This window comes from Alosa alosa, chromosome 15 (genome assembly GCF_017589495.1).
Source record: "Alosa alosa isolate M-15738 ecotype Scorff River chromosome 15, AALO_Geno_1.1, whole genome shotgun sequence".
NCBI classification, from domain to species: Eukaryota; Metazoa; Chordata; class Actinopteri; order Clupeiformes; family Clupeidae; genus Alosa; species Alosa alosa.
The window spans coordinates 12334622-12361466 of record NC_063203.1 but is presented as its reverse complement, the minus strand read 5'-3'; the positions used below and the strand labels follow the sequence as shown (position 1 = coordinate 12361466).

General features: G+C 47.7%; 1 protein-coding gene across 1 annotated transcript in view; it reads left to right on the top strand.

The window, feature by feature from the left end:
• Positions 1-26514, top strand: part of LOC125308817 (LHFPL tetraspan subfamily member 6 protein-like) — a 51674-nt gene extending 25160 nt beyond the window's left edge. Inside the window, 2 exon segments of the mRNA XM_048265424.1 lie at positions 22224-22322; positions 25464-26514. Of these exon segments, the coding sequence (XP_048121381.1) occupies positions 22224-22322; positions 25464-25582 (218 nt within the window). The 3' untranslated portion in view covers positions 25583-26514.
• The last annotated feature ends 331 nt before the right edge of the window (positions 26515-26845 follow it).

Genomic DNA, 26845 nt, shown 5'->3' with positions numbered 1-26845 from the left:
GGGACACATAAATCTACCTCGGCGCTCTTCGTTTGGGGAGGGTTTTTGCACGGTTCAGTTAATCTGGGAGCATGGAGGAGTGCGTGTCTCCATTCAAGCAGATAGTCAGATTGTCTTGCTCTGGATATTTTGTTAGCGCAGGAGTTTGGACGTAGGTGGCTGGCTAGCGGCTGCGGAGCGTCCTTTTCAAGTATTTGTTCACACCTACCGCACAGATGCAGGCAGAGACGCTCATGTGCACTTAAATCGCTGTGTTAATTGAACCATGTCTACCATCCTGTCTGAAACAGCCTGCCAGACGAGGGGCTTCCAACTCTCTCTCTCTCTCTTTTGCTCTCTCTCCCCCTCTTCCTCTCGTCCTCTGAGTCCCTCATTCTATCTCTTTTCCTCTCTCTCTCTCTCTCTCTCTCTCTCTCTCTCTCTCTCCCTCCCTCCCTCCCTCACTCTCATTTTGCTTCAGGCTTTCCAACACACTTCTGTAGCTTGTTCACTTAAACACACATGAATACACACTCATGCCAGACAGCTTGTGAGCTGGCAAGATTGGAGGGAGTGCAGTGACACTCGGCTATCTCTCCCTCTATCTTCCGGGACGAAATGCACTGGGGGGGGGAGACACGGAGCGAGGGAGTGAGGGAGGGAGGGAATGAGTGAAAGCACAGGAGAGAGGGAAAAAGGACATGTGCTCGTGCCCACAGAGAGAGAGACCAGATGGACCGATTCTAAATGAGGCTCCCGAGTTATAAATATGCCGGGAAAAACATACGGAAGGAAGCGTGAAAGCTGGAAAAAGAGCAACGCAGACGACGACGTGCACACACACGTGGGCCAACCACTGTGGTCCGAGCCAAAGCGAGACATTCTTCCACACTTTGCATTTCGTCTCCGATGTCAAGCGTGAAAACAGCCTTTAAAAAAAGACTAAATACAAATAAAAGAGGGAAAAAAACAGCGTGTTTAAAAAAAGCATGCGCTGACTGTTTTTAGCATCCGTTACCGTGGCTACTTCCAAAGGCCAGACGACAACACCAGCGTTATTCAACACTGTGTCTCACTCCAGAGAGGCAACAACAAGCTTATTGGATGGAAAAGAATGAAGAGAAGAGAGGAGATAAGTGAGTAGAAGAGGAGGAGGAGGAGGAGGCCAGTGGGGGAGGGGAGTAGAGAGGAGACGGGACGGGGGTTGAGTCGGCGGAGGGGAGCGGGTAAGCGCTATGCCACCATCGCGTGATTGATTGTTTAATAGACACCCAAGGGCGGGCCATGTTATTGCTTTTGTTGAGCTTATCAGCAGATGAAATCTCTTTAATGAAACAAATCGTTTTTTACCGGCCCACAGAAGAGGTCTCCTCCTTGCAGCAGCAGCCCCCTCAATGTGGTCAGTCGGCGGCAGTGGCAACCGATCGTGGGTGTGTGTGTGTGTGGTTTTTTTTTTTGGGGTGGCTGGTGAAGATCAATTATGGCGTCAGGAGAGAAGCTGTAAAAAGACATGTAATGCAGAGACTACAGGGTCCCCTGAGAGGACGGGGGTGCATTTAATTCATCACTCGCCCTGCTGCGCCCCGATTTATGACCGACACATTAAGAACCGTCATCACTCAACCATGCGCAGGGTCCTCACCAAACTCCAAACACACACACATGCTCCACAGACTCACACAAGGGAAGAGGGAAGAGTTTATAACACACGTTATAGCCACATACAGGCACACATACTCCTTCAGTATCCGGTCACACAGGTTAGGTAAACAACAATGCATGTTGGTGTCACACACGTGTAAACACAAAGCATGTCTGTATACATTTGGACGTGCTCATGCACAAAAACCTCTTGTTAATCCGACGTCAGAGATGAGCAGGATCTCGCTCACGTAATCTCCCCCTGCTCATTTATGCACACGTGCACACACACCTTACTAAGCTCAAACAAACTTTCACAAAGACTATCAACATGGGCCCAAATGTACACATACACAGATACAAACACACACACACACACACACACACACACACACACTGAAACACGCTTAAAGCATTTTACACTCTCTCTTGTTCTTTCTCTCTTCTGGGGCTGCTGTTCTCCTTCACACTCTCCCTGTATGACAGAGTGGATGTGGTCGTGTCAGTTACACCTGCTCATCAGGGATGAGGGGGGGGGGAGAGGGAAGGTGGGGTGATTTGTTGTGCCGAGATGAGAGCACTGGCACGCCGAGCACCCTCGCTGGCATGGGGACAGCCGCGTCAGATCTGGAGAGGCTCCCAAATGCCGACATGCCCTCTTCCACACCGCCCACCTCTCCTCCACCCGAGTGCTTTTACTGTAGCTCGAGCGGAGAGGACTTGTCGGGGGTCGGGGGTGTTGGATGTGGAACAACACAAAAGACATAGAAAACGAGGGAGGGAAACGTAGGAGGGGTGATGGATATGATCGCTGTGCTGAGCTGTGCTGTGCTGTGCTGTGCTGTGTTGTGTTGTGTTGTGTTGTGCTGTGCTGAGCCGTGCCGTGCCGTGCCGTTCGCTTCCTGGTGTCACATCGGCGAGGGAGGAGGGAAGAGGTGCTGGCAGAGACAACAGAGCGGAGAAGAGGAGACCAAGTACAGAGTAGAGAGAGACACCGAAAAGTACAGTCAAAGATAACGAGAGAGCACAAGAGGTTATGTAAAATACAGAGGTAGAGAGAGAAAGAGAGAGAGAGAGGTAGGGGGAGAGTGAAAGAGAGAGAGAGGTAGGGGGAGAGTGAAAGGTAGAGAGAGGTACTGTAGAGAGAGAGAGGTAGAGAGAGGGTTAGGGGGAGAGTGAATGAGAGCGAGAGCTCCCAGGAGGCACACAGGGCTGGGCGGACTGCGTCCCTGCCATATGGCAGCAGGTAGCGCTGCCAGGGCCCGAGGGGGGCACAGCCTTATGGTGGCAGGAAATGTTCTGACATGGCACAACGTTAAAACAGAGAGACTGGCACCGCAGGCCTGCGGACAGACGGAAAAAAAGAGGAGTGGAGGAGGAGAATGAGTTCAGTGAGAAGGGGAGGGGAGAGGAGGGGCGCTGCAAGGTCGAGTGTGACCTTCAAGTGTAAATTACAACCATCGTAACGTTTCCACTGACCGCTGAGTTTCTTCAGACAAATGGCCTTGCATTTCATTCCCCTCCATCCTCCCCTGCCAACTAACCCCTCATCTTGCCCCAACCCCCCGCGTGGGTGGCATTTTAACCCCACCCCCACACACACACCCCAGCCTTTGATTTAGAGCCCTCACAAAGAGTCAGGAGCGATAACATCTATTTCCCTCCCCCCTGTCCTCCCCTCCCCCACTACTGTCCACCCCACGCGCTACAAGTATCTTATTGAATTCCGACACAGGCCGACACGGCTGCGAAATGATGCTGGCAGCTCCTAACCTGGTTAGACACTCCCCCCTCTCAAGCCTCCTCGCCGATCGCCTCCGATAACACACTCGCTCCATCACGAGGCGTGCATGCTACAATATAATGGTTTAGAGATGGCCGATGAAGCTGGTTATAGCCAGAGAGATGAAGAGATGGGGAGGGGGGTTCGTTAAAGATGGTTCTGGAAAGTGTGGAATATTAAGAAGGCCCTGAGGACAGGCTGGGCCCCTTGCGCTGTGGAATGTGCCCTTTAGTCGGGCACCCCGAGAAGCGTGGTGCCATCTGTGCCCAGAGGGGGCCGCTAATCCCCCCGCCACCACACTCAGCAGTAATTGGTGCCCACTACTTGGCAGCACTCCCGAATGCACACACACACACATTCGCACACACACACACACACACACACATTCACTCACACACACAAATGCACAAATACATACTCACCCCCCCCCACACACACACACCCACACACACATATACATTCTCTCTATCTCTCCCTCCTTTTCTTTTCGTTCGCCCATAACTCTCCCTGATCTCTCCTCAACAGTCTTTTTTCTTTCTGTATTTCTTTTTCTGTTTCTAGCGCATTTGTTTTACTCAGCCTCCTTCATCTTTTATGCTGCCAAGCTATCGATTGGAAAATCGAAGGGACAAAAACACTGTAATAAGGTTGTAAACCTCGATCTACTTCCTGTCTTTGAAGTTTCAGAGCATCTCCCCCTCTCGTGCTTCATGCCGCCTCTCATGTTTTCCATTGGCATTCGCCAGCCTGTGTCTCTGGCTGGTCCGTAGGAGGGCACGTTGGTAGCCTGGCACAGGTGCTAGAGTCAGTGCATGCCCACAGAGGACGCTGCGTAGATTTAGTTTGTTTGCTGTTTGTTTTGTCTTTTGTTGAGTGGGTTTTTCTGTGTGCGTGTGTGTGTGTGTCCGTGTGTCTGTGTGTTTATTTGTGTGTGTGTGTGTGTGTGTATGCTATGCTTGTCCTCAGGAGAGGAAGCATGTCCCGTTTGAAAGGGGAAGTGGTTTGGCCCCCCTGCTGAGGGAAAGCCTATTTTTGCTCTTGGCTCGTCAACACAAGTAAACACGGCGCTCAGGAAAACAGCGCGGAAAGCAGCGCTCGACAAACCATCGCTCGACAGCTGGACTCCATTTTAGATTGATACCTAGTGGCGACGCGCTTCCAATGTCCGGCCACGCTTGACCCAGGACCGACCGAGGCCATATCCGTCTGTCCAGCTGTTTTTTTTTTCTGCCACCCTGGCACATCTTGATGGCGCCAAACATCTTGACCTGTTCTTTTTCAGCAGCCTACAGTCCCAACAGTGGTATTTAGTCCAATCATGTAATCACACGCGTCCTAGTTTTCTCCCCAGCTCTGTTGTTTCTCTCTCCTTCAGCATCCTGTTTTTCCCCCGTCTACATATCTGCCTCTCTTGCGTCGAGGCGAGACTTCCCCTTGCCCTCATTTCTTGCTTTGCCCCTGCTTGAGTTACAGTGCGTGATCAAAGACTCCTCTTCTCCCTTGGCGTGGTGAAGGATAACTGAAGGAAGCTTGCGGATATAAATGTGATTCCTCTTGGGGGTGGGGGGTGGGGTGCATTTGAAACACCTCGTGGGTAGAGTTCAGTGTTTCTCTCTCTCTCTATTCTGTGTTATCCACAACTTATTCTCCTCGCACTGAAGAAAAGAAGCACAGAATTAGACCCACAGGTCCGTGTCGTCTACAGATAAACTTTGCCAAAATCGCTGCCATTTGTAAAGCTCCTGTCGTGGAATAGCGAACAAGACGGGAAAAATTGCTTTGTCTCAACGAAAGTGGCACACCAACAATAAAGAGTGTTAAGTACCAGAAGAAATGTCTCTGGTGGCTGTACCTATTTCCTGTGACTAATCACCACATCATCTTTGCAACTTCGAAGACCAGCTCAGCCAGCTTTTTGATGGCCTCAGTTCATCAAATTGAAAAAAAAATACATTGACTTTAAAAAGATACATTGAGTTTAAAAAGTCACACCCGCAGTTATGCTCGGCAACAGCAGTTATCTGGAAGCAGGAAGTGTTGGCTTGTACCTCAGCGTTGGGGTGCAGCCATACACCCTATACCCCCTCAACCAATTCATCGTCTGATTTATTGGGGGGTGCTGCACTCGAGTGGGACAGGCCCCCTCCCCTCCACACACACAAACACACACACACACACAAACACACACACACACACACACACAGAGATACACACACACACACACACACCTCCACCCGTCCACTCTCTCTGCAAGTGGCTTTTATTAAACTGGCTGAAGTGTGTGTAAAGTGCCTCCCGGTGGAATGATTCATGGGCCGCTCACGGGGGAGCCTCGTGTGCCCCGCCGCGTAACTTATGAACCATTAGAGCGGCCCGCGCTCCTTTTCAACAAGGTGTCCCCCAGCCTTCAGGTGCTCATTCATCTCCACATTGATTTTAACCAAGGCTGGGGTGGGGGTGGGGGCGAGAGGGGTTGAGGTTGGGCATTAGTAGGGGGTGGGTAAGGGGGTCAAGTCCACAATATCTTAGGCCTGAAATGGACTGCCGGAGCACAGCTAACTGGAATCTTACTTATAATATTTACGATGCGCACGGAGAGTAGGCAGCCCTTTTTATAAACGCAGAGCGGTGCTCATCCGTCGATGACAGATTGCTTGAGGGGTCTCGGGGGCGTCGAGAGGGAAAGAAAAAAGAGAGAAAAAAATGAGGGAAATTGAAAAAAATCAACAGCAAAGAGAAAAGGTGGCAATTTCGCCCCCCCCCTCCCTCCTTCCCTCTCCCTCCTTCATCTCTCACTTCTTTAGCTGCGTTCGATTTCTTTTTACGCAGCAGTTTCATTTCAGAGGAGAGAAAGCCCCAATAAGCCATGTTTAAGAGAGCATGTACACACACACGCGCGCGCGCACCGCTGTGCCTACAAAGAGAAACTGACACCACCACCACTACCACCACCACCTCTCACACCAACCTCACCCCATAATAAAATATACAGCCGTCTATCTCTGGTGTAGGGCTGATGGGCTCGCCTCGTGTGCTGAAGCAGTTTGGGCCAGGGTGACATTGAGCTAAATGTGGAGAAGAGGAGTGTCTGTTCCCCCTCACCCCTCTCCAACGACAAGGAGGCAGCTATATTCCCACAGATGGGCAGGATGGGTGGGTGGGTGGGTGGACTAATGATTGCGTGGCATACTAATGAGACACTTTTTTATTTTGAGTGGGAGGATGGGAGGAGAGGTAGAGACACATGCTGGCAGATATGAAGGTGGGAATTTCCTTTTGTGGCCCGGAGAGTTATGGCAGGTGGTAGGAAAGAGAGATCGAGAGAGAGAGAGAGGGAATGAGACAGAGATAGATTGATAGAGAGGGAAGGGGAGGGGAGGTGTACTGAACGAGGGCGGGGGAAGTGAGAGAAAACAGTTTTGGTGGATATATATTTTTGCCTTCTCCAGTCCTGGAACTGGCATCCTCATTTGGATGGTTTTATTTATCCAAACTGCTTTTCTGTATGCACAAGATCTTTTCAGGTTAGGAGGAAACTGATGGTAATCTGCACAATCAGCGAAAAAAATGTTCTGTTTTTTTTTTTACCCCACCGCAAGCTACCCTCAGCTTAAGGAAGGCAAACAAGAATGCCTTTTTTTTCTCCCAAGGTGCCTCTCCTCCTTCTCTCACCCCTCTCTCTCTCTCCATCCATCATATTTCTCCTCTTCATTCCTCTCCTCGTCTCCCCTCTCCCCTCCACTCCTAACCAGCACATCCATGTCAATGGAGGCGGCGGGCATGACAGGGCGGGAGGGGTCACGCTCGCTGCTATCCATCAGCATTCAGGCGTTCAGCAGACCCAGCAGCTCATAGCCACGCTCACTTATCCCGCCAGCGCACTCCCAAATGCCACCATCCATCACCACAGCTCCAGGATTTACTCGGATCGCCGTCCACTCCGGGGTCTGTTGTTTGCTGGTGCCGGGCTGCTCTTCACTACCACCTAATCCACATCCCTCTCTCTCTCCCTCCTTCTCTCTCCCCCTTCCAACCCCTCACATTGGTTTGGTGTATATCTGTAGATCTAGCTATCGCACCTCTTTCATTTCCATATTCTTTATCTCCCCCTTCTACCCTCTATCTCTCTGCACTCTCTCTCTCTCTCTCTCTCTCTCTGCTCTCTCTCTCTGTTTTATACCTCTCTGCTTGTAGGTGTGTGTGTGTGGAGGGGGGGGGGCTATTTAATGCTGCCACTCTCCGTCTGCAAAGACGAGGGCGCTGCTTGACTGGGCGCGTAATTAGCGCTGTTGTTTCCGCTGGGCTCGGCGAGCACTGGAGTGGAAAGGTTGCCTTCTCCATACCTTACTCATATAATGGCCTGCTTTTCATTTCCATTCTCCAGGCAAAAAAGGGGAGCGATACACATACACACACACATATACACACTCACACAAACACAAATGAAAACCCAGGCAGGGACACACCCAAAGAGAACAATGTGCTTTGTTGCTTCGGCCAGTGATCTAGGCGTTGTTCAGTGTCTGGCTCTCATAGAGGCTTTTAATTAGCACCAGTCAAACACTAGTCTGGAGTTTTGTTTTATCCCTCTTACCCCCCCCCCTCTCTCTCTCTCTCTCTCTCTCTCTTTCTCTCTTTCTCCTTTTGGAGGCCCTCGTCTGCTGGATTGGGATCTCCAGCCGGGCTCCCTAGGTGTAGAGTGTAATTTTCTCCTTGGATTCTCACGTTGCATGGCAGGAGCTGCGCCATGGCTAAATTGCATCCAGATGTTTGTTTTCCCTTAACAATGCACATAACATAGAGGTGACATCAGCAGTCATCCTGAACAGAAAGGGGAAGCTCACATCTCCTCGTGTAATGCCCAATGTGAAGTCTAGCACTGTGGTCAGAAACATTTTGGTCGGAATGTGTATAGTATACAAAAGTGCGTGCATGTGTATGTGTGTACAATGTCTATACAGTGTGTGTGTGTGTGTGTGTGTGTGTGTGTGTGTGTGTGTGTGTGTGTGTGTGTGTGTCCACAGTGAAGCAGCCGGAGCTAGCTGATGGATAGTAATGACACATAATTAGTGGTGGAGGTAGGCACAGACAGACAGGAATGCACCACAGCAAACAGCCAAATGTTTTACGGCACTGTCACATTCACCATTTTGGGTCGCCTTCCTCATTTGGCATAACTCACCATGTCACTCAAGCGCTAGAAGACAAGGCCTAATTGCACTTTCCAATCCCCCCCACCCCCATAAATAATTCAGATTAATTCAAATAATGCTCCTGGGCTGTGACTTACAAATGTGACCTAGGATCAGGCTCAGGCATTTTTTTTTTGCCCCTGCATTTTTGTGTGCAGCCCAAGGTCTGCAGTCTTCAGTTGGAGTGTCATGGTAAGTGGTAATGAGCACCTGCATTCCTTAGCATCGGTGTGAATTCCGGCGCTACCTGCAAAGATCAAACCAGGAGCCGCCACCGCTAGTCGGTCATCCGCACCTCGTCATTAGACTTCGTGGCCTTGTGAAGTAGGTTCCTCTGAGCTTGGTGTGGATTGGTTGGGGCACTGTAATGGGGATGTTGTTACGGGGGAAGACAGGGTGGTGTGTGTACATTCTGAGAGAGCTTTCGAAGGAGCCTGAGGGAGGTTGCATCCTTGTGAGGCTGCATCCTTGTCAGGATCCATCCAGAGTCAGTGGAGGAGAAGAGAGGAGGAGGGGAAAGGAGGAGCGTCTCTCGGGTCAATCTGCAGCGGGATTAATTAGGCGCTTGGACGGGTGGTCTCGGAAGTGTTGAGGCAGCAGGCGGGGGAGGGGGGTGTTGGGGGTGGCTGTTACACTGGGGCTCATGAAAGCTTGATCCGACAATACGGGGAATGCTGTGTGTGTGTGTGTGTGTGTGTGCGTGTGTGTCATTGTGTGTGTGTGTGCGTGTGTGTGTGTGTGTGTGTGTGTGTGTGTGTGTGCATGATAGAGAGATGGAGAGGGAGATGTGTATTGCGGGGAGGGATGGTGGAGCAGTTACCTCTGCCTGAAAGTAAAGAGGTTAATGATGATGCCAGATCTCTAAAGAGGTCCTCCTGAAATTGAAATCACCGTACCACTCTCCTGTACCACTCTCTTTCCCCTTCTTTCTCTCTCTCTCTCTCTCTCTCTCTCCTCTCTCTATCCTTCTCTCCCTATCCTTCTCTCCCTACTCATTCTGTCTCATCACTGACTTTCTGCTATTATTAGACTCCTGTATTTTCTCTAGCAGTTAAAACTCTCAGCTCTTTGTCCCTTCTCCTCTGCCTGGGTGTGTTTGAACATTCAAAGTAATTATGTGGGCCCCACCAAAAGATTTTTGGGGGTAAATCTCTGAAGCCCTGTCATATGTACCGCCACTGCAAACAATTTCTTTACGTAGTTCGACCATGAAGTGTCCTCGGTCATGTTTAAGGCTTCTTTAAGTGTTTAAGGTTTCTTTGAGAGAGAATGTGTTTGTTTTTCTTATAGTCTGCTTCGGGACATCACAGCATGAGCTCCCAAATCTCTCTCTCCTTTTCTCTCTTTCTCTCTCACTTCATATCAGAGCTGACCTCTAAAAGGTTTCTGTCACCACTGGCCACATGGCTTGTGGCTTTACACCTTTTTTGTGCAAATCAAAAAAATAAGCGGGGAGCTTTCATCTTGATTTTGTTTTATGTGTATTTGTATTTGTGTGTGTGTGTGTGTGTGTTGTGTGTGTGTCCTATTTATTCGGTATGGCCTATGGAATGTGATGGTTTTCCACGGACTACCCTTTCATCTGGGGAGAAGCAGGTCCTGTGGCGCAGCATTTGTACTCCAAACAAATCAAGCCACCAATGCCGTAAGCCCCACAGGAATTCACAGTTACTGTTCCAACCTGTTTCAGTTTAAACTCAATTCCAGCACACTGCTCTATGAGGCATATTCATTCCATGCGCCTTCTCTCAGATGGCCCAACTATCTGGTTATCTTTCAGTGATCTTAAGAAGTATTTATTGCCAAATACACATTTCTGCAGGCATTGTGGCACCCGTGCAGTAAAAAAGAAGCTTAGGGAAGCAGAAAGGACTTAGATGATAATAAAAAGGCAGGGCTTTTGGAAGAAAAACTTGACTTGGTATGCAGACTTATGGCTACAGCTAAAAGAAGAAAACTCATTGTGCACAATGCGGTGCAAACCCTAGGGGTATCGGGAATTTAACGGGATGCCAAGCCTTTACAAGTTATGCAATCCAGCATAGCTAAAAAGCTTAGGGCTATCAATTTAAAACAATAAAAACATCTCATTATCCACAGTATGTTTATTAACCATTTTTTTTGCCTTGTCTTGTGGAAGCACACAAACGTACTTGTTAAAAGTCTTCATTTGCTGGGATAAGCAGACATGTTGATTCCCAGAGGTCCAATGGTCCATCTATCTATCTACCGCTATCTATCTGATGCTTCTTAATGAACTCCTCTCAGCTTCTCCTTCTTTCCTTGCTCAAGTCCTCACACTTAGCAGTGTGCCAAAAGCCATCACTCCGATCGGCGCAGAAGCTAACAGTCACGCTCCAGTAGGACAGGCAAAGGCAAAAACCAGACACAGCCAGGCACAGGCCAAGGCGTTGCTTTGGGTTTCACCAGTTCCTGGCTCCGCTCCGCTCAGACATTCTCAACGTACTCAGACGGCAGGTACAAGCGGCCCAAGGGGCGCACACCCCGGCTGGCTTTTGTCAAAGGAAAGCGAAGTGAATGCTTACTGCATATGCGATTGTGTTTTTCCTCTTTGCGAAAAGCCCTGCAGTTTGGAGCCCTGTTGAGCTAATGATGAAGCATCTCCTGTGAAGCGATGTCTTATGCAGGCCCTTTCACGCTGACTGGAATACATTTTCCTGATTCAAGAGAGAGGGAGGCAGGATTGATTGTCTGCTGAAAGGCCTAACGTTACCTTCTGCTGGGTCTTATGATTTATCTATTTATTTGTTAATTCCCTCAAGCACTGAGAGCTTTAATGAGAGGCGGAGAGCTCTAATAAGGGGCGGAGAGCTCAGCTGGACGTAGGGATGGGATGAGGCGAATGACCTGTGCGGGGTGGAGGTCCTCTGACATGAACCGCATCAGTATTCATGATGCAGAGGTGCATGGTTAAAACCCCCGACACAGCAAACAGCAGCGAGCTCTGAAGACAACAAACCCTGCAGGTCGGCCATTGTATCAGGAGGACTCTGGAAGCTTCTTGCCATCACGTTTCAAACCAGAGCTACTTGGATTCTCTGTTTTTACACATCGCCTTTGGCAGTTAGTAGGGGGCGGATTCTCCTGACATTATACTCCTCACTCAGATGAGACGATCTGACGAAAGCCCTGGTGGGGGTCATGGGAAATGCGTGGACCCGCTACCAAAAACCTTTCCTCAGCAAAATCGACGTCCTTTATAGTGATCGCGCTTTGAACCACCTCTCTTTTGTAAACCTTTCAAGCATCAAGAGGTTTGGTGCTTTTAAGGCAGATGAAATGACTGGCTGAGGAGTATAGTCGGTGCGATAAGGAGGAGTCTTTGCCCATGACTTTTCTCCACTGTGTGGAGGTGTCAATCAAAACTGGGTCATTTCACCACTTTCTTTTTATGTTGTCCTCATGCAACCGATGCAACCGATGCTCCCCACAATACACCGTGGCTTCTCTTTCTCTCTGTTTCTCTCAGTATATCTTTCTTTTGGGTTTGGTGGCACCCAACACAGATGTTTTTAAAAATGAAATTAGCCTTGTGAAAGAGCCTGCATATTTATTTTTGGGAAGAGCGAGGAAAGTGGAAAGGCGGATGTTTCTCACAGGCCCTCCTTGCATTCCTGTCCCCCCCTCAAAAAACATTCTTTCGTTCCCATCTGACTTCTGCCATTTAGCCTACGCTGTGAAGAGAGAGGTGGTGGTCTGGTCATATGCTCAGAGGGCAGGAATGACTGCCTCAGGCCAACCAAAGAAGAGAACAGAGAAGAGAGAGAAGAGAGTAGGAGTGTGATTCTCATGGCTTCTTTACCATACAAATGCAGTACCATATACCATTCAAAGTCTGCTTGCTAGACTTTGCACTAGCAACTCAATTGGTCTTAGTTCTTTTGGCTTGTGTTCTTTTTTTTGTTCTTTTTTAATCTGGAAGCTGTCAATTAAATCCCACGCAGGCCAGCAGTACCACCTCTGACATTCCAAGATTACAAACTGATGGCTATGATTGTTGCAGCTGTTGTTGCTGTTGCTGTAACATTCCGTTCATTTTCTCCAGGCCCTTCAGTTTCACCAGGAGCCTTTATTTCTCCACAGTCGAGCTGAAAGAGTCGTACACCTAGCCAAGACTCTAAATTACTTTGTCAGCGCACTCATTTTACAGTTGTCTGCAATCAGGCGGAAGTTTATTCTCCCACCTTAATTGATGTTTTAATTCATTGCTGGCCCCTACGGCAAACTGGATGATTCATTAAGTATTTGATTAGATAAACCCTGCCATCGAACGCAGAAGCCCCTGACGAGTTACAGGAAGTGGATCGATGCGGACCAGGCAACCCAGCAAGCTCCGCTCACCGGCCCGCCGACAGGAGGCTGTAACTGGGCTGGAGGAGTCACGGAGGTGGGTCGGGGGGGACTGCAGGAACTGACACTGGAACATAGAACAGATTGAGCATGTGTCACCCCGGCCGTGAACACTGGTCCCTGGTGGAGGCACTGTCAATATCTGTTTGTCTCAGTGCCATGCTCCCCCACTGCCTGGAATAGAGCACCATTTTGACACCAAGAGAATAGATGTTTCTGAGAGGCTTTTTTGTGCTTCTTCTCTACACAAGAGTGTGTGTGTGTGGGGGTGTAGTATGTCCACCTTCTTTCTTTTTAACTAGTTCTCTGTGAAACACAAAGCTCGGGGTCAAAGTGATTTGCGTCTTTTTGTTCAAACATTCCCAAGGGGTCGGTTGCACAAGTGTGGGGAATCTCGCTTCTCGGTTCATATGCAGAGCTTAACAATTCCCTCTGAAATGAAGAAGCATGGTGCACAGTAATATGCTGGTCTTTTGTGTTATCCTTTGACCGTGTGATTGGTGGGGGTATGTCTTGGTCATTCTTAACGGGTATCTGGTTACATGTGGCAGGCTACGATGGCTCTATCCCAGTGGGACATAGGCCCACGGGGCAGTGCAGTGTGACCTGACCCCGTAGACTTCTTTGAGGGTGGGGGTCATGTTGTTCTCACGAAATTGATTTGCCAATCTTTAACTCGGAATTCCTCGCTGTCATTTGAGTGTAAAACCATGTGGCTTTCCACCAACAGAGGCGAGCGCTTTACCCTGTCTGGTTTTAACAAATGGAGGCTGAACGGAGAGGAGTTAAGAGAGAATAAATAATCTGCTGTTTGTATGCTGTCGAACCGTGACCTCCCTTTCCAATTGTGGAAGCTGGAAGCTGACAGCCCATTCCCAGAGTGGTGTGGACAGCTGTTATCAGTATAAATACACATTAGATCTGTTTGAGTCAGAGATGGGGGGAGAGAGAGAGAGAGAGAGAGAGAGAGAGAGAAAAAAACCTCGCTAGTCCTCAGAGCCAGAAGAGATTAAACACCCCATGCTTTTGACACACAATCACTCTGATATCCACCATTCAGCTTTCAGGAGGCATCTTCCCACAGCGCCCACCAAAACTTTCCCACCGATTCACACCTCCCTATCAACCAATTCCTCCACTCCCCTATGTTTCCCTCCCATCCCCCCACCACCACCACCACCACTCTTCAACCTTCAGATCCTTTTCATCGGCCTCCCAGAATGCTTTGCATGCTCCCATGGGCTTAGAGAAAAACATTCAACGTCGATAATTGGGAAGGAGCAGAACTCCTCATGGAGATACCTCCTTGATCCAGTTAAAACTGAAAAAGGGGCAATACCCAGTAATAAAAACATTTGTGAATAGGCACAGCACATTGGCGAAGTTGACACTGATTCTTATTGAACGGGTGAGCCTGAATAAAAGGGATTTAACAGCACAGGGAAGCATTGATAAAAAGTTAATTTTCTCAGATAATTATGGGAAAGACAAGCCACGTACAAACTTGTGATTGCTTTTTTTGCATCATGATCATAATCACAGTATGTAATGGACCAGATGTATTGGATCATGGTTGTCATGGGCTAAAGCTCCTGTTCTTCTCATTTGAATTGCATGGAGGCATTTGAACAAAAAATGGGAATGTTTCCTGACTCCTGATAGGAAAGAAAAAATGAAAATAACAATAAAATGCCCTGAACCAGATTGCTTGAGACCCACGGATTCAGCAGAGTTTAAATAGGATTATGGCGGAGGTCAGAGTTTACATTGTGCATGTGACTAACCTCAGAATTCCAAGGATGCAGCTTAAATAGGCTTTGCTTGATGTTCTTTTCCAACTTCCTTTTTCTGTGGGGCGAGAGAGGGAATTAAAAAGCTTTTGTTGTGTCTAGACAACTGCATGCATGAATGCGTCTTTTTCATATCTGAAATGAAAAAATATGAAATATAAAATTTAACCAAGTCTATTTATTATCTGATAAGCAGCCATTGTTTGTTGAGCTGTTGTCAAATAGCACTCCTGATACGTTGATATTCATGCAAAGTCTTGATAGTAGGGTGTTTCAATTTTCTTATCTTTTCACAGTCATTCCCTTTCTCTCTAACTCCCCTGTCTATTGTATCTCCCCTTTCTCTCTCTCTCTCTCTCTCTCTGTGTCTCTCCTCTATATAGCCTTCATTCCCTCTCTCTATCTTTGGAGGATAGACAGAGCTTGCCTGGCTGGTTTATTCATATCTAACTGCCACTTTGTTTCTCTTTTCCTGCTCAGCTTTATAGGGCTGTCATCTTAGCACCTCTCCTTGCCTCGCTCTCTTTCTAACTCTCTCACTCTTTCTCTCCCTCCCTCTCGCTCTCTCTCTCTCTCCCCTCTCTCTCTCTCTCTCTCTCTCTCTCTCTCTCTCTCTCTCCTCTTTCACCAGTTCTCCAAAAAAGCCTGGGGTCTTCCTTCAAGCAGGGCACCGACCCAAACCATTCAAGTCGCCCCATTCTCTCATCACCCAAAACCTCAGCCAGACCCACTTTCTCTCCTTTCCTTTATTCCTCCCTGCCCTTCCTTTCTTCCCCCTGGGCCCTTTGAATAATAAAACGTGAATGCCTTTGTGTGGGGCGTGGATCCGGGGGCACAGAACTCCTGAATCGGCCATTGATGGGTACGAGGACTGGATGACAAAAGGGCACTCCCACTCTAGCCTTTGGAGGGTTTCACACAGGACAGGCTTTTGGCATTCAGACAGCAGGGGCCCTTGGCAGGGGCCGAGGGGGGAGAGGGCAGCCCCCACCTGGGCCAAACTAGCCCCTGAGCTGGATGAAGATCTCACCTGCCTCACAGCTCAAACATCCTCCCCGTAAGGGGCCGTAAAAATAGATACTTTCCAGCCACTTGAAATAATACTCAAATCGCCTCTTGCGAACAAGGACAAGGATCAACAAGCTTAACAGGGATATTGTCACGTTTAAAAGTCCACGTGAAACAATGATTTTTTATGACCCATTTCAGGTCAGGCTGACCAGACGAGAAAGTTCATGTAATAGATATTAGTTAATGACGTGTCGTTATTTGTGTAATAAAATCGGATTAGCCTAAAATTAGCGGTTAGCGCCGACAGGACATGACGGCCAGCACCGGCACTGGCACCACGTCTGTAATTATAACAACCCATTCAATCACCTGAAGTTAACTCCACTACATCCCCCCTCGGGAGAAGGGTATACTCTGATTTGTATTCGCAGAGTGTTTGAGGAGTGTTTAATTACTGGTTGGAGCGGCAGGCTCCTGACTCGAGACTGGAGCCGAGTGAATGAACATGGAGTGAGGGAGAGGACAGGAGAGGAGAGGAGAGAAGAGGAGAAGAGAGGGAGAGATGGCGAGAGAAGCAATCAGAGACATCTGAGCGGGAATTAAATGGGGAAAAAAAGACTCATTAAGGCAGACGCTGAAAGAGATATCGAGCCCCTGCCTAATGGCCAACAGTAATGGAACCTGCACATCAGATGATGAACTGGTTTTACACACGCGCTATTGATGCGCATTGAACCCCTTCCTCCTTGGAAAATTCGCTCCAACTTCAGCTGGCCAGACGAGTGCTAGGGAGAGGAGGCAGACGGAGAGCGATCCGCTCAGTCGATCCTCTCCATCCTCTTCACCACCCACTCAGACCATTCTTCTGGACAGCTATCAACCAATCCCCTCCGCCAGGCCGGTTACTATAGAAACCGCCCGAGTTAGCCCACGCGCTAAAGTGGACTGGGGAACGGTAAGCAGCGCAATAACGGAAATCAATGTAGCATACTAACACAGAAAATTCCAAAACCGGTATGGCTTTGCTCAATTGATTTCATATCAATTCTGTGCGAAAGTTAAAACGCGACATGAGTACTTATGGTAGTAATTTAGATATTAGCATTAAAGCTATTGTTGGGAGCTTAATGTGAAAGTGTGGGGTTGGTTAAAGCCACAAAACTGCTTACCAAAGGGTCAAAAGTAGAGGGTTGGTGGATTTATGACACCCAACTTTCATTGCCCTGTTTAGGGTTTTTACTGAAAACCAAAGCACCTCTTTGCAGTTGTCAAACCCTCCCTGAAACAAACACATTTCATCTCAGCGTGGCATTGCTAACGGCGGCGGCTCCGGCTGTTGCCCATTTCGACACTCTTAATTGCAGGCTGATCCGAACGCTGATGGGATCGGAATGACTGACTGGAAGACCTTCAGCTGTGTTGTTTTCGTTGACAGTTGAGCAGATGTGTGAAAACACAACCACATTCAAATGGGGTTCTGGAGTGGTTACATTTTAGCGGTAATGCCTCAAAAACAACCCTCTGCAATATGACCTAATGTCATATCATAATGGAAACTTGAAAACTAGGTTAGTCTATTTATTAGAGGCCTATTGCCTCAATAATCTTTGTATAGGCCTAGTGTTATGTCTCAAAACACTGAATAAAGTCAAAAGGTCCAAAAAAAAAAAAGTGTGAAATGATGAACCAGGATTTCTAACTGATGATATATGATGTTCTTCAGAGTTGACAAATAAAGCATGCTCGGCTGGTGTCCCGTGAAAGCATTATCACTTCAGAGTATTTTCTCAAGCCCTTTCAGAGGCGCACGGGGCCTGAAGTAGGCTACCAGCGAGGAGGGACTGACGTCCGTGCCAGCACTAGATTGTCCACGTTGGCAGTGTAGCAGTGTAGGCGAAGCAGTCACAGAAGTGGCCTGGGAAGAAATAAAAAACCTTGCAACACGCTTCGCTGCCACTGGCCTTGTTCTCACCAGTCCTCCGGCCCCTTGTGCCCCTTCCCCTTCGCCCCCCCCCCTTCTGGCATCTTGGCACATAAACATGTGTGCGGTGGCTGTTCCCACCTCCTTGCATGCCACCCTCCCTACCCATCATCACTCACTACCGACCACCACCACCACCATCCACCATCACCTCATATTTTCCATCTCTCAATAACCCACATAAGAAGTGTGGAGGATGGGATTTCTGTAGATTTAAGTATGAGCTATAAAGGCTGCTGAAACGAGCAGGCGCAGAATAAGGCAGCCCGCTTGGTATGGCGGCAAAGCGTTCATTTCACACTCCTGGTGTGGACGCATTTTTTTTTTCTTTTTTTCTTCTTGTTTTTTCTTGCATGCCTACATATTTTTTCAAGGGTAGACTGATGCAGCTTTGCTTGCATAACGGCATGAGTTTATTTAAGTGCAAAGCCGCGGAGTGGGCTAGCACGTGCTTAAGACCTACAGTACTGTATATGGTACATGGAACACTGCTGTGGAGACTTAAGCTCGGAGATCTGCTAAGCTTAGCGTGAGGAGTCACCATAAGAAACAAGAAGACTCTGGGGTCATTACGTCATAGCATTCCTTTTGGATACATCAGTGTTTTCCTTTGTCCTTGTTTTAGAGCTTGATTTGTTTAACAGATACTTGACTCACACAGATGTCTGCTGTGACAGGTTGACTTTTTTAAACTAATGACTGTTGGGGGTTTTTTTTTGTGCCAGTCGACTCCATGAATAAAGCATCTGGATGATGAGGCAGGGGGAAGGACGGATGAAAGTTTTGGCACGTGACGTCCCATCCTAATGAGCTACCTATCTGCCCTGTCCTTCCTCGCCTCTCTTCTTAGTGTCTGGCACCAGGTGAAAGGGAATGAATGAGTAGGACGTTCTCCTGTGCCATCTGGCTGACTTGGATGCTCTCACTGTCTGTCTCTCACCCTTTCTCCCTTTCCCTCCCTCCCACTCCCTCCCCCTCTTCCTCTCTCTCTCTCTCTATTTCTTGTTCCCTCTCTCCCTGTCTCTTTCCCTCTCTCTCCTCCTGTCCCTCTTTTCCTGAAGTTCTGCACAAGGGTACCGAGCCGTCCTCCCTTTTGCCTTTGTTTCACTCGCATCGCCCTCAGGCATTTCAGACCGATTACATGCTTCCTTATCTTCCTGGCATTGCTCACAACTTGAAAGAGAATCCATGATTTTGTTTAATATTCAGCATGAATACATTACCGTCACAACATGCGCCCCTCCTAACAGCTACAAATTCAGACTGCAGTCTCGTCTCTCAGCAGATGAACGGATTATATAACAAATCCCCCCCACCCCCCCAAAAAATGCTGTTTAAAAAAAACCTTTTCTCCTCTCACTCAACAGGATAGCTACAAGTGAGACGTAGGCAACAGCATTTCAGCCTCCACTCACTGAACCCCCACCAAGAAAAAGCCCTAGTCCTTTGATGCTGAAGAGTTCCCTCTCTGTGTCTTTAGTGCAGAGAACATCCACACATCAAAAACAGACCTCCTCTGAAAGAGCACTGATTTTAGGGAAAGGGTGGATGGCGAAGAAAGGCCTCCGCTACATCAAAAAGCAAGAGAACACAAGAAAGAGCAGAAAGGACAGGGGGTAGAGGGAGAGAAACGGAGAGAGCAGCGATATTCTCTCCCCTCTGATCCGTTACCCTTAATGAGTCAGGCACGCAGGGAATCCTTCTCAGTGTTCATCAGGAAATGTCAGTGAATCACAGCACATTGATTTTAATCCAAATTGCGGGCTTGAAAAAAAAAAGGGGCGACTGGTGTCAAAAGAATGGGAGCCATTCATGGGGAAACGTCAGTGATTTATGTGTATTGATCTGCCGGCACGGGCGAATGCGAGAATACGCTCTGGCCCATAAAACAGAGCGCCTGTCTTGAGATATGAGGCAGCGCAAAGTGCACGCAACAGCCAATTTGGGGGGGGGCACCATGGTAAAACTAGTTTTAGTTTTTTTTTTTTTGGGGGGGGGGGGGGGGGGTGAGTCCAGGGGGGGGAACACACTGTGGTTAGTGGTACAGTTGTTGCAACTTGCCAAATCCAAACTGGCTGGTTTTAGGGACCCAGTCAGTAAGCACCAGTCTCAAGGGATTCACAACACTGTGTGCTTTCTAGCCCCCCACCTTTTTTTCCCCGGGGAGAAATAGCAGACTCCAAGATAGTCAGCATTAAATCTTCGCCACTGTGCAAACATAATTGGGCCCACACCCCATGATTGCTTCTCGCGCAAATCCTCGGAGAGTTTCAGCGTACCGCGCAAGTTTTGATGCCTCCTCCTCAGACTCCCTCCACAAATAGACATGGTGTGTGGTTATTTATCTATGCCTCATGAACCCCCTGTGGGATTTGGAGAGCGGCATTCATGAATTAGCAGGATAGCAGATCTGTCGCAGAAGCACACACACACACACACACACTCTTTCTCCTTCTAAGTGCAGTCTTCCGCTTTTCCTCGCTCGAAAGCTTGGAGTTTGGAGCTCGGAAAGCTTTGGCTGTGTTTATTATGGCGTGTGGGTGTTTGTAGGGTGGGCTTTTGGATGTTTGTGTTTCTAATGAGTGTGCAATTGCAGTCTGAATTCAGGATTTAATGCAAATGAATGCACAGGTGCTGGAAGACGCCATGCTATTACTTTGGCAGATGTAAAATTATGCATGTTAGGATTGGGACCGTAGCGCTCTTGGGTGGTAACTTGTGTGTGTGCGTGTGTGTGTGTGTGTGTGTGTGTGCGAAGTCAAGTTTAAATGAGTGCGAGTATGTGTTATCTGTATTTGTGAAAAAGTCATGGAGAGTGTGTGTGTGTGTGTGTGTGTTTTCACATGTATATAGTTGAAAATTGCTTGGGAAATGCACCTAAAGAGTCAGCAATTAAAAAGAGAGTGTGAGAGGTGCATGTGCATTGTGAGACAGTGAGTGTGTTTGTCTGTGTGTAGGCAAAAAAAGCACCCCCTCACCACACTCACACGCGTGCTGGCTGAGCCCCTTTCCCCAGCAAAGCGACAGTGACGATTAATTCCAGCCTGTTATCTGTGACCGGTTGCAGGCCGTGCCACTGGCTGACAGGGGTAATCAGTCCAAACCCACCTCCACCCCACCCCCACCTCGGACAAAAGAGAAAAACTCTCTCTCTCACACACACACAGAGAGACACACACACACACCCCATCCCCAGTGTGGTGTGTGTGTGTGTGTGTGTGTGTGTGTGTGTGCGAAGTCAAGTTTAAATGAGTGCGAGTATGTGTTATCTGTATTTGTGAAAAAGTCATGGAGAGTGTGTGTGTGTGTGTGTGTGTTTCACATGTATATAGTTGAAAATTGCTTGGGAAATGCACCTAAAGAGTCAGCAATTAAAAGAGAGTGTGAGAGTGTGCATGTGCATTTGTGAGACAGTGAGTGTGTTTGTCTGTGTGTGTAGGCAAAAAAGCACCCCCTCACCACACACTCACACGCGTGCTGGCTGAGCCCGGTTCCCCGGCAAAGCGACAGTGACGATTAATTCCAGCTCGTTATCTGTGACCGGCTGCAGTAAGGCCGTGCCACTGGCTGACGGGGTAATCAGTCCAAACCCACCTCCACCCCCCACCCCCACCTCGGACAAAAGAGAAAACCCTCTCTCTCTCACACACACACACAGAGACACACACACACACCCCATCCCCTGTGCCCCACTAACTGTTCGTCTCCTCCAGACTGATAGCAGGGCAAGAGGCAAATTGGCGAGGATTAAGCTAATGTGATCGCAAAGCCACTTACCGTGGGACCCACAGGCCAGCACTTCTCTGCCTCCAGCTGCAGCTCCCACTCGCCCCAAAGAGCGTGTCTCTCTCTTTCACACACACACACACACACACACACACACACCTTGGGGGTTCTGATACCTCTGGCTGCCAGAAACACATAAGGCGCTCCCTTAGATCAACCTCTGCGGTGCTGCAGTGTCATGGCTGTGTGTGTGTGTGTGTGTGTGTGTGTGTGTGTGTGTGTGTGTGTGTGTGTGTGTGTGTGTGTGTGTGTGTGTGAAACGGAGGGGCCAGTATATTGGCCCCAGACGTCGGGCTCCGAGACGTAATGCCGTAATGAAAAAGATGACAGGCATTGCATCAGCATGATGGCAAGCTGGAGAGAGCAAGGGGGATGCTTGCCAGGCAGGGTTCACAGAGGTGGCATGGGCGTGGGTTTGAAGTTATCCATCATCTCGGCCATGTAAAGTCACGGGTTGTTCAAAGTTGAGCTTTGGATGGGAGATAAACGGCTTTTGTGTGTGTGTATGTGAGTGTGTGTGTGTGTGTGTGTGTGTGTGTGTTTTGTATAAGAGGGGGTCTGAAATCCAGTCTCGGCTGCTGAAGAGCACACATTGGCCCAAAGGCATTTGCTAGAGCTTTTGCATAATTTACCGTTATGATCTTCACATCTAAAATCTCACCCTCTCTCCCTCTCCCTCTCTTCCTCAGGACTGTTAATCGGTTCTGGATGTGCCCTCTACCCACTCGGCTGGGACAGTGAGGAGGTCCAGCAGACTTGCGACAACAGATCGGACCAGTTCCAGCTGGGTAAGACCACCACCAACACGGCACCTCACATCAGCAGATAAAAGACCAAAGGTAGTGCAAACTAACACAAAAACAAACCAAGTCAGCCTGAGCCCAAGTGCTCGTGCATCAAACACATCAAGGTAATCAACCGTGATCAAACGTAGAAAGATGAAAGGGATTCTACAAAACGCTAGGAGAAAGACAGACAAAAGGGAAAAAGTAACTTGTTCTCGATCTCTAACTGTAACAAAACTCTTTTCAGGTGCATAGATTAGTGGAAAACAATGACCTCCAACTATCTTATAGTGTCCAGCAGGAACAAGGACAATGCATGAACACACCTTGGCTTATCATTGTGCTGAAGTATTACAATGGTGTCCTCCAATGTTCAGTCAGTTCCCTCTCATGAGAGAGAAAGGCCTTGTGCTTCAGGCGAGCAGATCTTATTATAATGGAAACACATCATGTGATCCGCGGGTCCTTCACCTGCTGCTGAGCCCCTGGGCTGGACCAGACAACATTAGTGGTGACATCTGAAGGACGGGCTGACAGCATTATAATATGTGTCAGTGGAATTCAGTTGAGAACTGTGAAGAATCACACAGATAAACATATCAGCCGTTATTTTTTTTTCAGACACGGGGGAGCTGTCTATCTTTTGTGGACACTTTCACAAACTGTCAAAATGTGTTTTTATACCGTAATATTTTTTGTTCAGCCCAGTGAGAACACAATTAATAAGAAAACCTCTTGCACAACTGTTATTGTCTTATTGAAAACTAAGTGCAGGATAGGTACACACAGGCCTATGCATACACACATCAGTGTGTGTGTGTATGTGTTGTGTATGTGCGTGCGTGCATCTGTATGTGTGTGTGTGCGCGTATGTGTGCACGTGCACCTTTGAGTTTAACATGTGTGCTGCAGATGGGTCTGTGTATGTGTGTGTTGCCACAGAAATCCATAAATAGGAAATAAAAACAGAGCGTGAGCGTGAACCTGTGTGTACACATGGGTCTGCATATGTGCAGGTGTGTGCATAAAACGTGTGTGTGGGAACGTGTGTGTGTGTGTGTGTGTCTGGGTGGAATAAGACTTACAAAGGAAGCTCTGGCATGCTCTGATGTTCGGCTCACATCTTTGGGAAGCACTTTGATCTTTTTCTGTGCTCAACCCCAGGGATATAGACCCCAGAGGTGCTACGCACGCCACTGCAGCCCCTTGTTTCTCTGCTTCTTTTTCACCATCTTCATCACCACCATCGTCATCGTCATCATCATCTTAGTCTTGTCTGTACTTTCATGCATACAACCAGGAGGGAAAAAAGACATTTTGCCCTATGATTGTTATTTGTGGCACAGCAAGATATGAAGGCATCCGTCTTTTTTTCATAGATCTGTTATGTTGCCAAAGGAATGAAAGCAGTGTTTTAAATATTCAAAACAAACGGTTCTCTGAAAATAAAGTAGTTATATCATTTTAAGGAAGAAAATCAGGGGAGGGAGTATCTCCTTTATTTAGTGTATCATTAACAGTGCAGTTTTGACAGGGGTTACGACTTCACATATCCTATTTGGAGGGAGGGAAATAGTCCTTCATTAAAGGTGATTTATTTCCGGCAACACTTTTCATTTTTGTATTTATTCATTCCGTTCAACCTCCCGCATACATAAGAAATGTATTTTCTCAGCAGAATTTTTCTTGCTTTTGGGTCCCTTGCCAGTGCACGGACAGACTCTATCTCTCATCCCGGCCCACTGAGCACTGTGCAGCTATGACAAATATTGGCTCCTTTACCAGCATCACACACACTCCTTCTACAAAGAACTCCTTAGCCAGTTTTCTCAAGCTTAACAGTTAACTAAAAAGGGTCAGCAAATGTCAGTCCATCCCTCTGCGGACATCAGAACAGGGGCATTACCATTCAGCTTGAAGCCCCAGAGAACAGCTGTAATTGCTAGCCTGGATGTTAGCGTGAGTGCAAAGAACCATCAGGGAAAGATCTGACTGGCTTGTCATTTTTTTCTTGGAGCCAGACTGCTGGATACGAAGTTACGACAAACCCGTTGGGGACTGTGTGTGTGGTAATTTGGTGCAAGGACAAAAGCTAGAACAGCATTAATACTTTCTGTTTGTTAAGTTTTTGTTTGTTTCATCCATTGCATTGCTGGGTTTGTTAGTGTCTCCATATAGTCTCACAGCTGAAAGCTGGAAGCCTCACCCCGAGTAAATTCCATGTCAAGATTCTCTTTGAAAACTGTGTGTATATTCTCATTCCTCTCATAGTGGCAGTGGTGCAGTGAGTTGAAAACCAAGCTCTGTCTTCTCTCTCTCTCTCTCTCTCTTTCTCTCTCATTCCTTCTCCCTTTGGGAAGAAAAGAAGTGACAAATTTAGCGTATGTGTGCGAACCTCCAGGACTGTAAACATATGTTATGCTTTGTTGAGTAACGCACGTCAACTCTGCAGTCCATCTCTTCCAGCAAGCCACAGTTTTGTTTTGTTTAGTGACATCTGCCAAGGATAGACATGTCTAACACGAGGCAGAGAAAACCCAGAGCCCTGGAAGAAAATTCAGAAAAAGTTCACCTTGTGTTTATATTTGTGAGTGTGTGTGTGTGTGTGTGTGTGTGTGTGTGTGTGTGTGTGTGTGTGTGTGTGTGTGTGTGTGTGTGTCTGTGTGTCTTTGTGTGAGTGCATGCATGCATGAGTGTGTGTGTGCGTGTATGTGTGTGTGTGTGTGTGTGTGTGTGTGTGCGTGTGTGTGTGTGTGTGTGTGTGTGTGCGTGTGTGTGTGTGTAAGCACGTGTGTATGTATGCATTTGTGTGCACTATGTATCTTCTATCCCAATGGAACTTGCATTACCATGAAACCAGTTACTCCAGCGGAAGCTGTGGCAATTTCCCATTCAGTTATAAATTTACCTGCACACAATGCAGCAGGCATATAAATTCCCCACAATGCATTTAGCTCGCAGAGCTGTCTAATGCCACCATGCATACATCCATACGTCCCGCACATGTACTGATATTACATACATGCCCACGCCACAGCGGGAAAGGGCAGGTTTTTGATGAAATATAGATTCTGCCACACTTTATAATTCATATAAAATGAATCATGAATCTCCCCCCCTCCCCCCCTCTTGCTCTCTCTCCAGGTTCCTGTCAGATTGGCTGGGCGTACTACTGCACGGGTGCGGGGGCGGCGTCTGCCATGCTGCTGTGTACCTGGCTGGCCTGTTTTGCTGGGAAGAAGCAGAAGCAGTACCCGTACTAGAGCAACGAGCCGAGGAGACAGAGAGAGTGTGAGAGAGAGAGGGACAGAGAGAGAGAGAGGGCTGTGAAGTGACAAAACACAGCCACGGGCGCTGAGGCAGAGCAAGCAAGCACGAGAGGCACAAGTCAAAAAGTGTGTGTGTGTGTGTGTGTGTGTGTGTGTGTCTGCCTGTCTCTTTTTGTGTTGGAGAAAAGCTGTGTGTCAGGCAGAGGAATTGAGAGTGAAAAAACAAAAGGTGTGTGTGTGTGTTTGTCTGTTTGTTGTATAAATCAGGGACACACACTAAAGGCAAGATCCTGCACATGCCCTGACAGTCACAGGGCTCCTCACGTACGATGACGCCTGGGCCTCCTACGACTATGAGAAGAAGCGCAGCACAGCCACACAACAATTGTGTTGTCTGAACAGACTGGCTTCTAAAGCAGTTCGACTTTAAGGACAACCACTTCAACAACAAACAAGAAAAAAGAAAAAAGTTAAAGGACCAATATTTTTTCTTTCTGTATCACTGTCAAGTAACTCTTTTTGAATTAGTGCTTTTTCGTTTGACTTTCATCTTGCTGGTTGGTGACGTTCTAGTGGTAGTGTGCCCTGTGACAAAGAGAAAAGAAAACTGACTTTGTTGTTGTTGTGGAGTGCCCCCCCTACACACTTTATATACCCTACACATATATTTTATTTTTAGCATATATCTGCCTTACGTGCATCATTATAATGCAATAATCTCCATAGTATACAACCCAAATGTAGGTCCATAACACCTTATCATAATGTTTATTGGTTGATGTATGCTATAGGTATGTATATGTTGTGTTTGACAATGTATGTATCATATGAGCATACACCTTTTTGTACAAAGGAAAAGCAAAATATGAAGCCATTTATTGTTTTTATTGTTTTGTGTTTGTAAATAAACACTGTTTATTATGGTTGACTTTGCCGTGTTATTTAGCTTTGATTGACTTCCCACTCCTGTGCCTCTGTAGTTTATGCAAATCCTGCTTTGCAGAATCTATCGCCTTGACAACAACAGAATTTCTCTCATTAGATTATGAAGCAGCAGCTTACATCTGAGAGACTCGGAGAGGACGGCAATGCTAGCGCTGATTTGCTCGCACAAATAAAGGGTTTCACAGCAGGGGCAGTGGTGGAGCCAGGATTATGTCCTCAATTCAGGTTCTTCTAAGATCCAAGTAGACTGAGATCTAATTTATAAGATATATTTACAGTGTATCCTTTTGTAGGATGTTGCTTTGATATTTA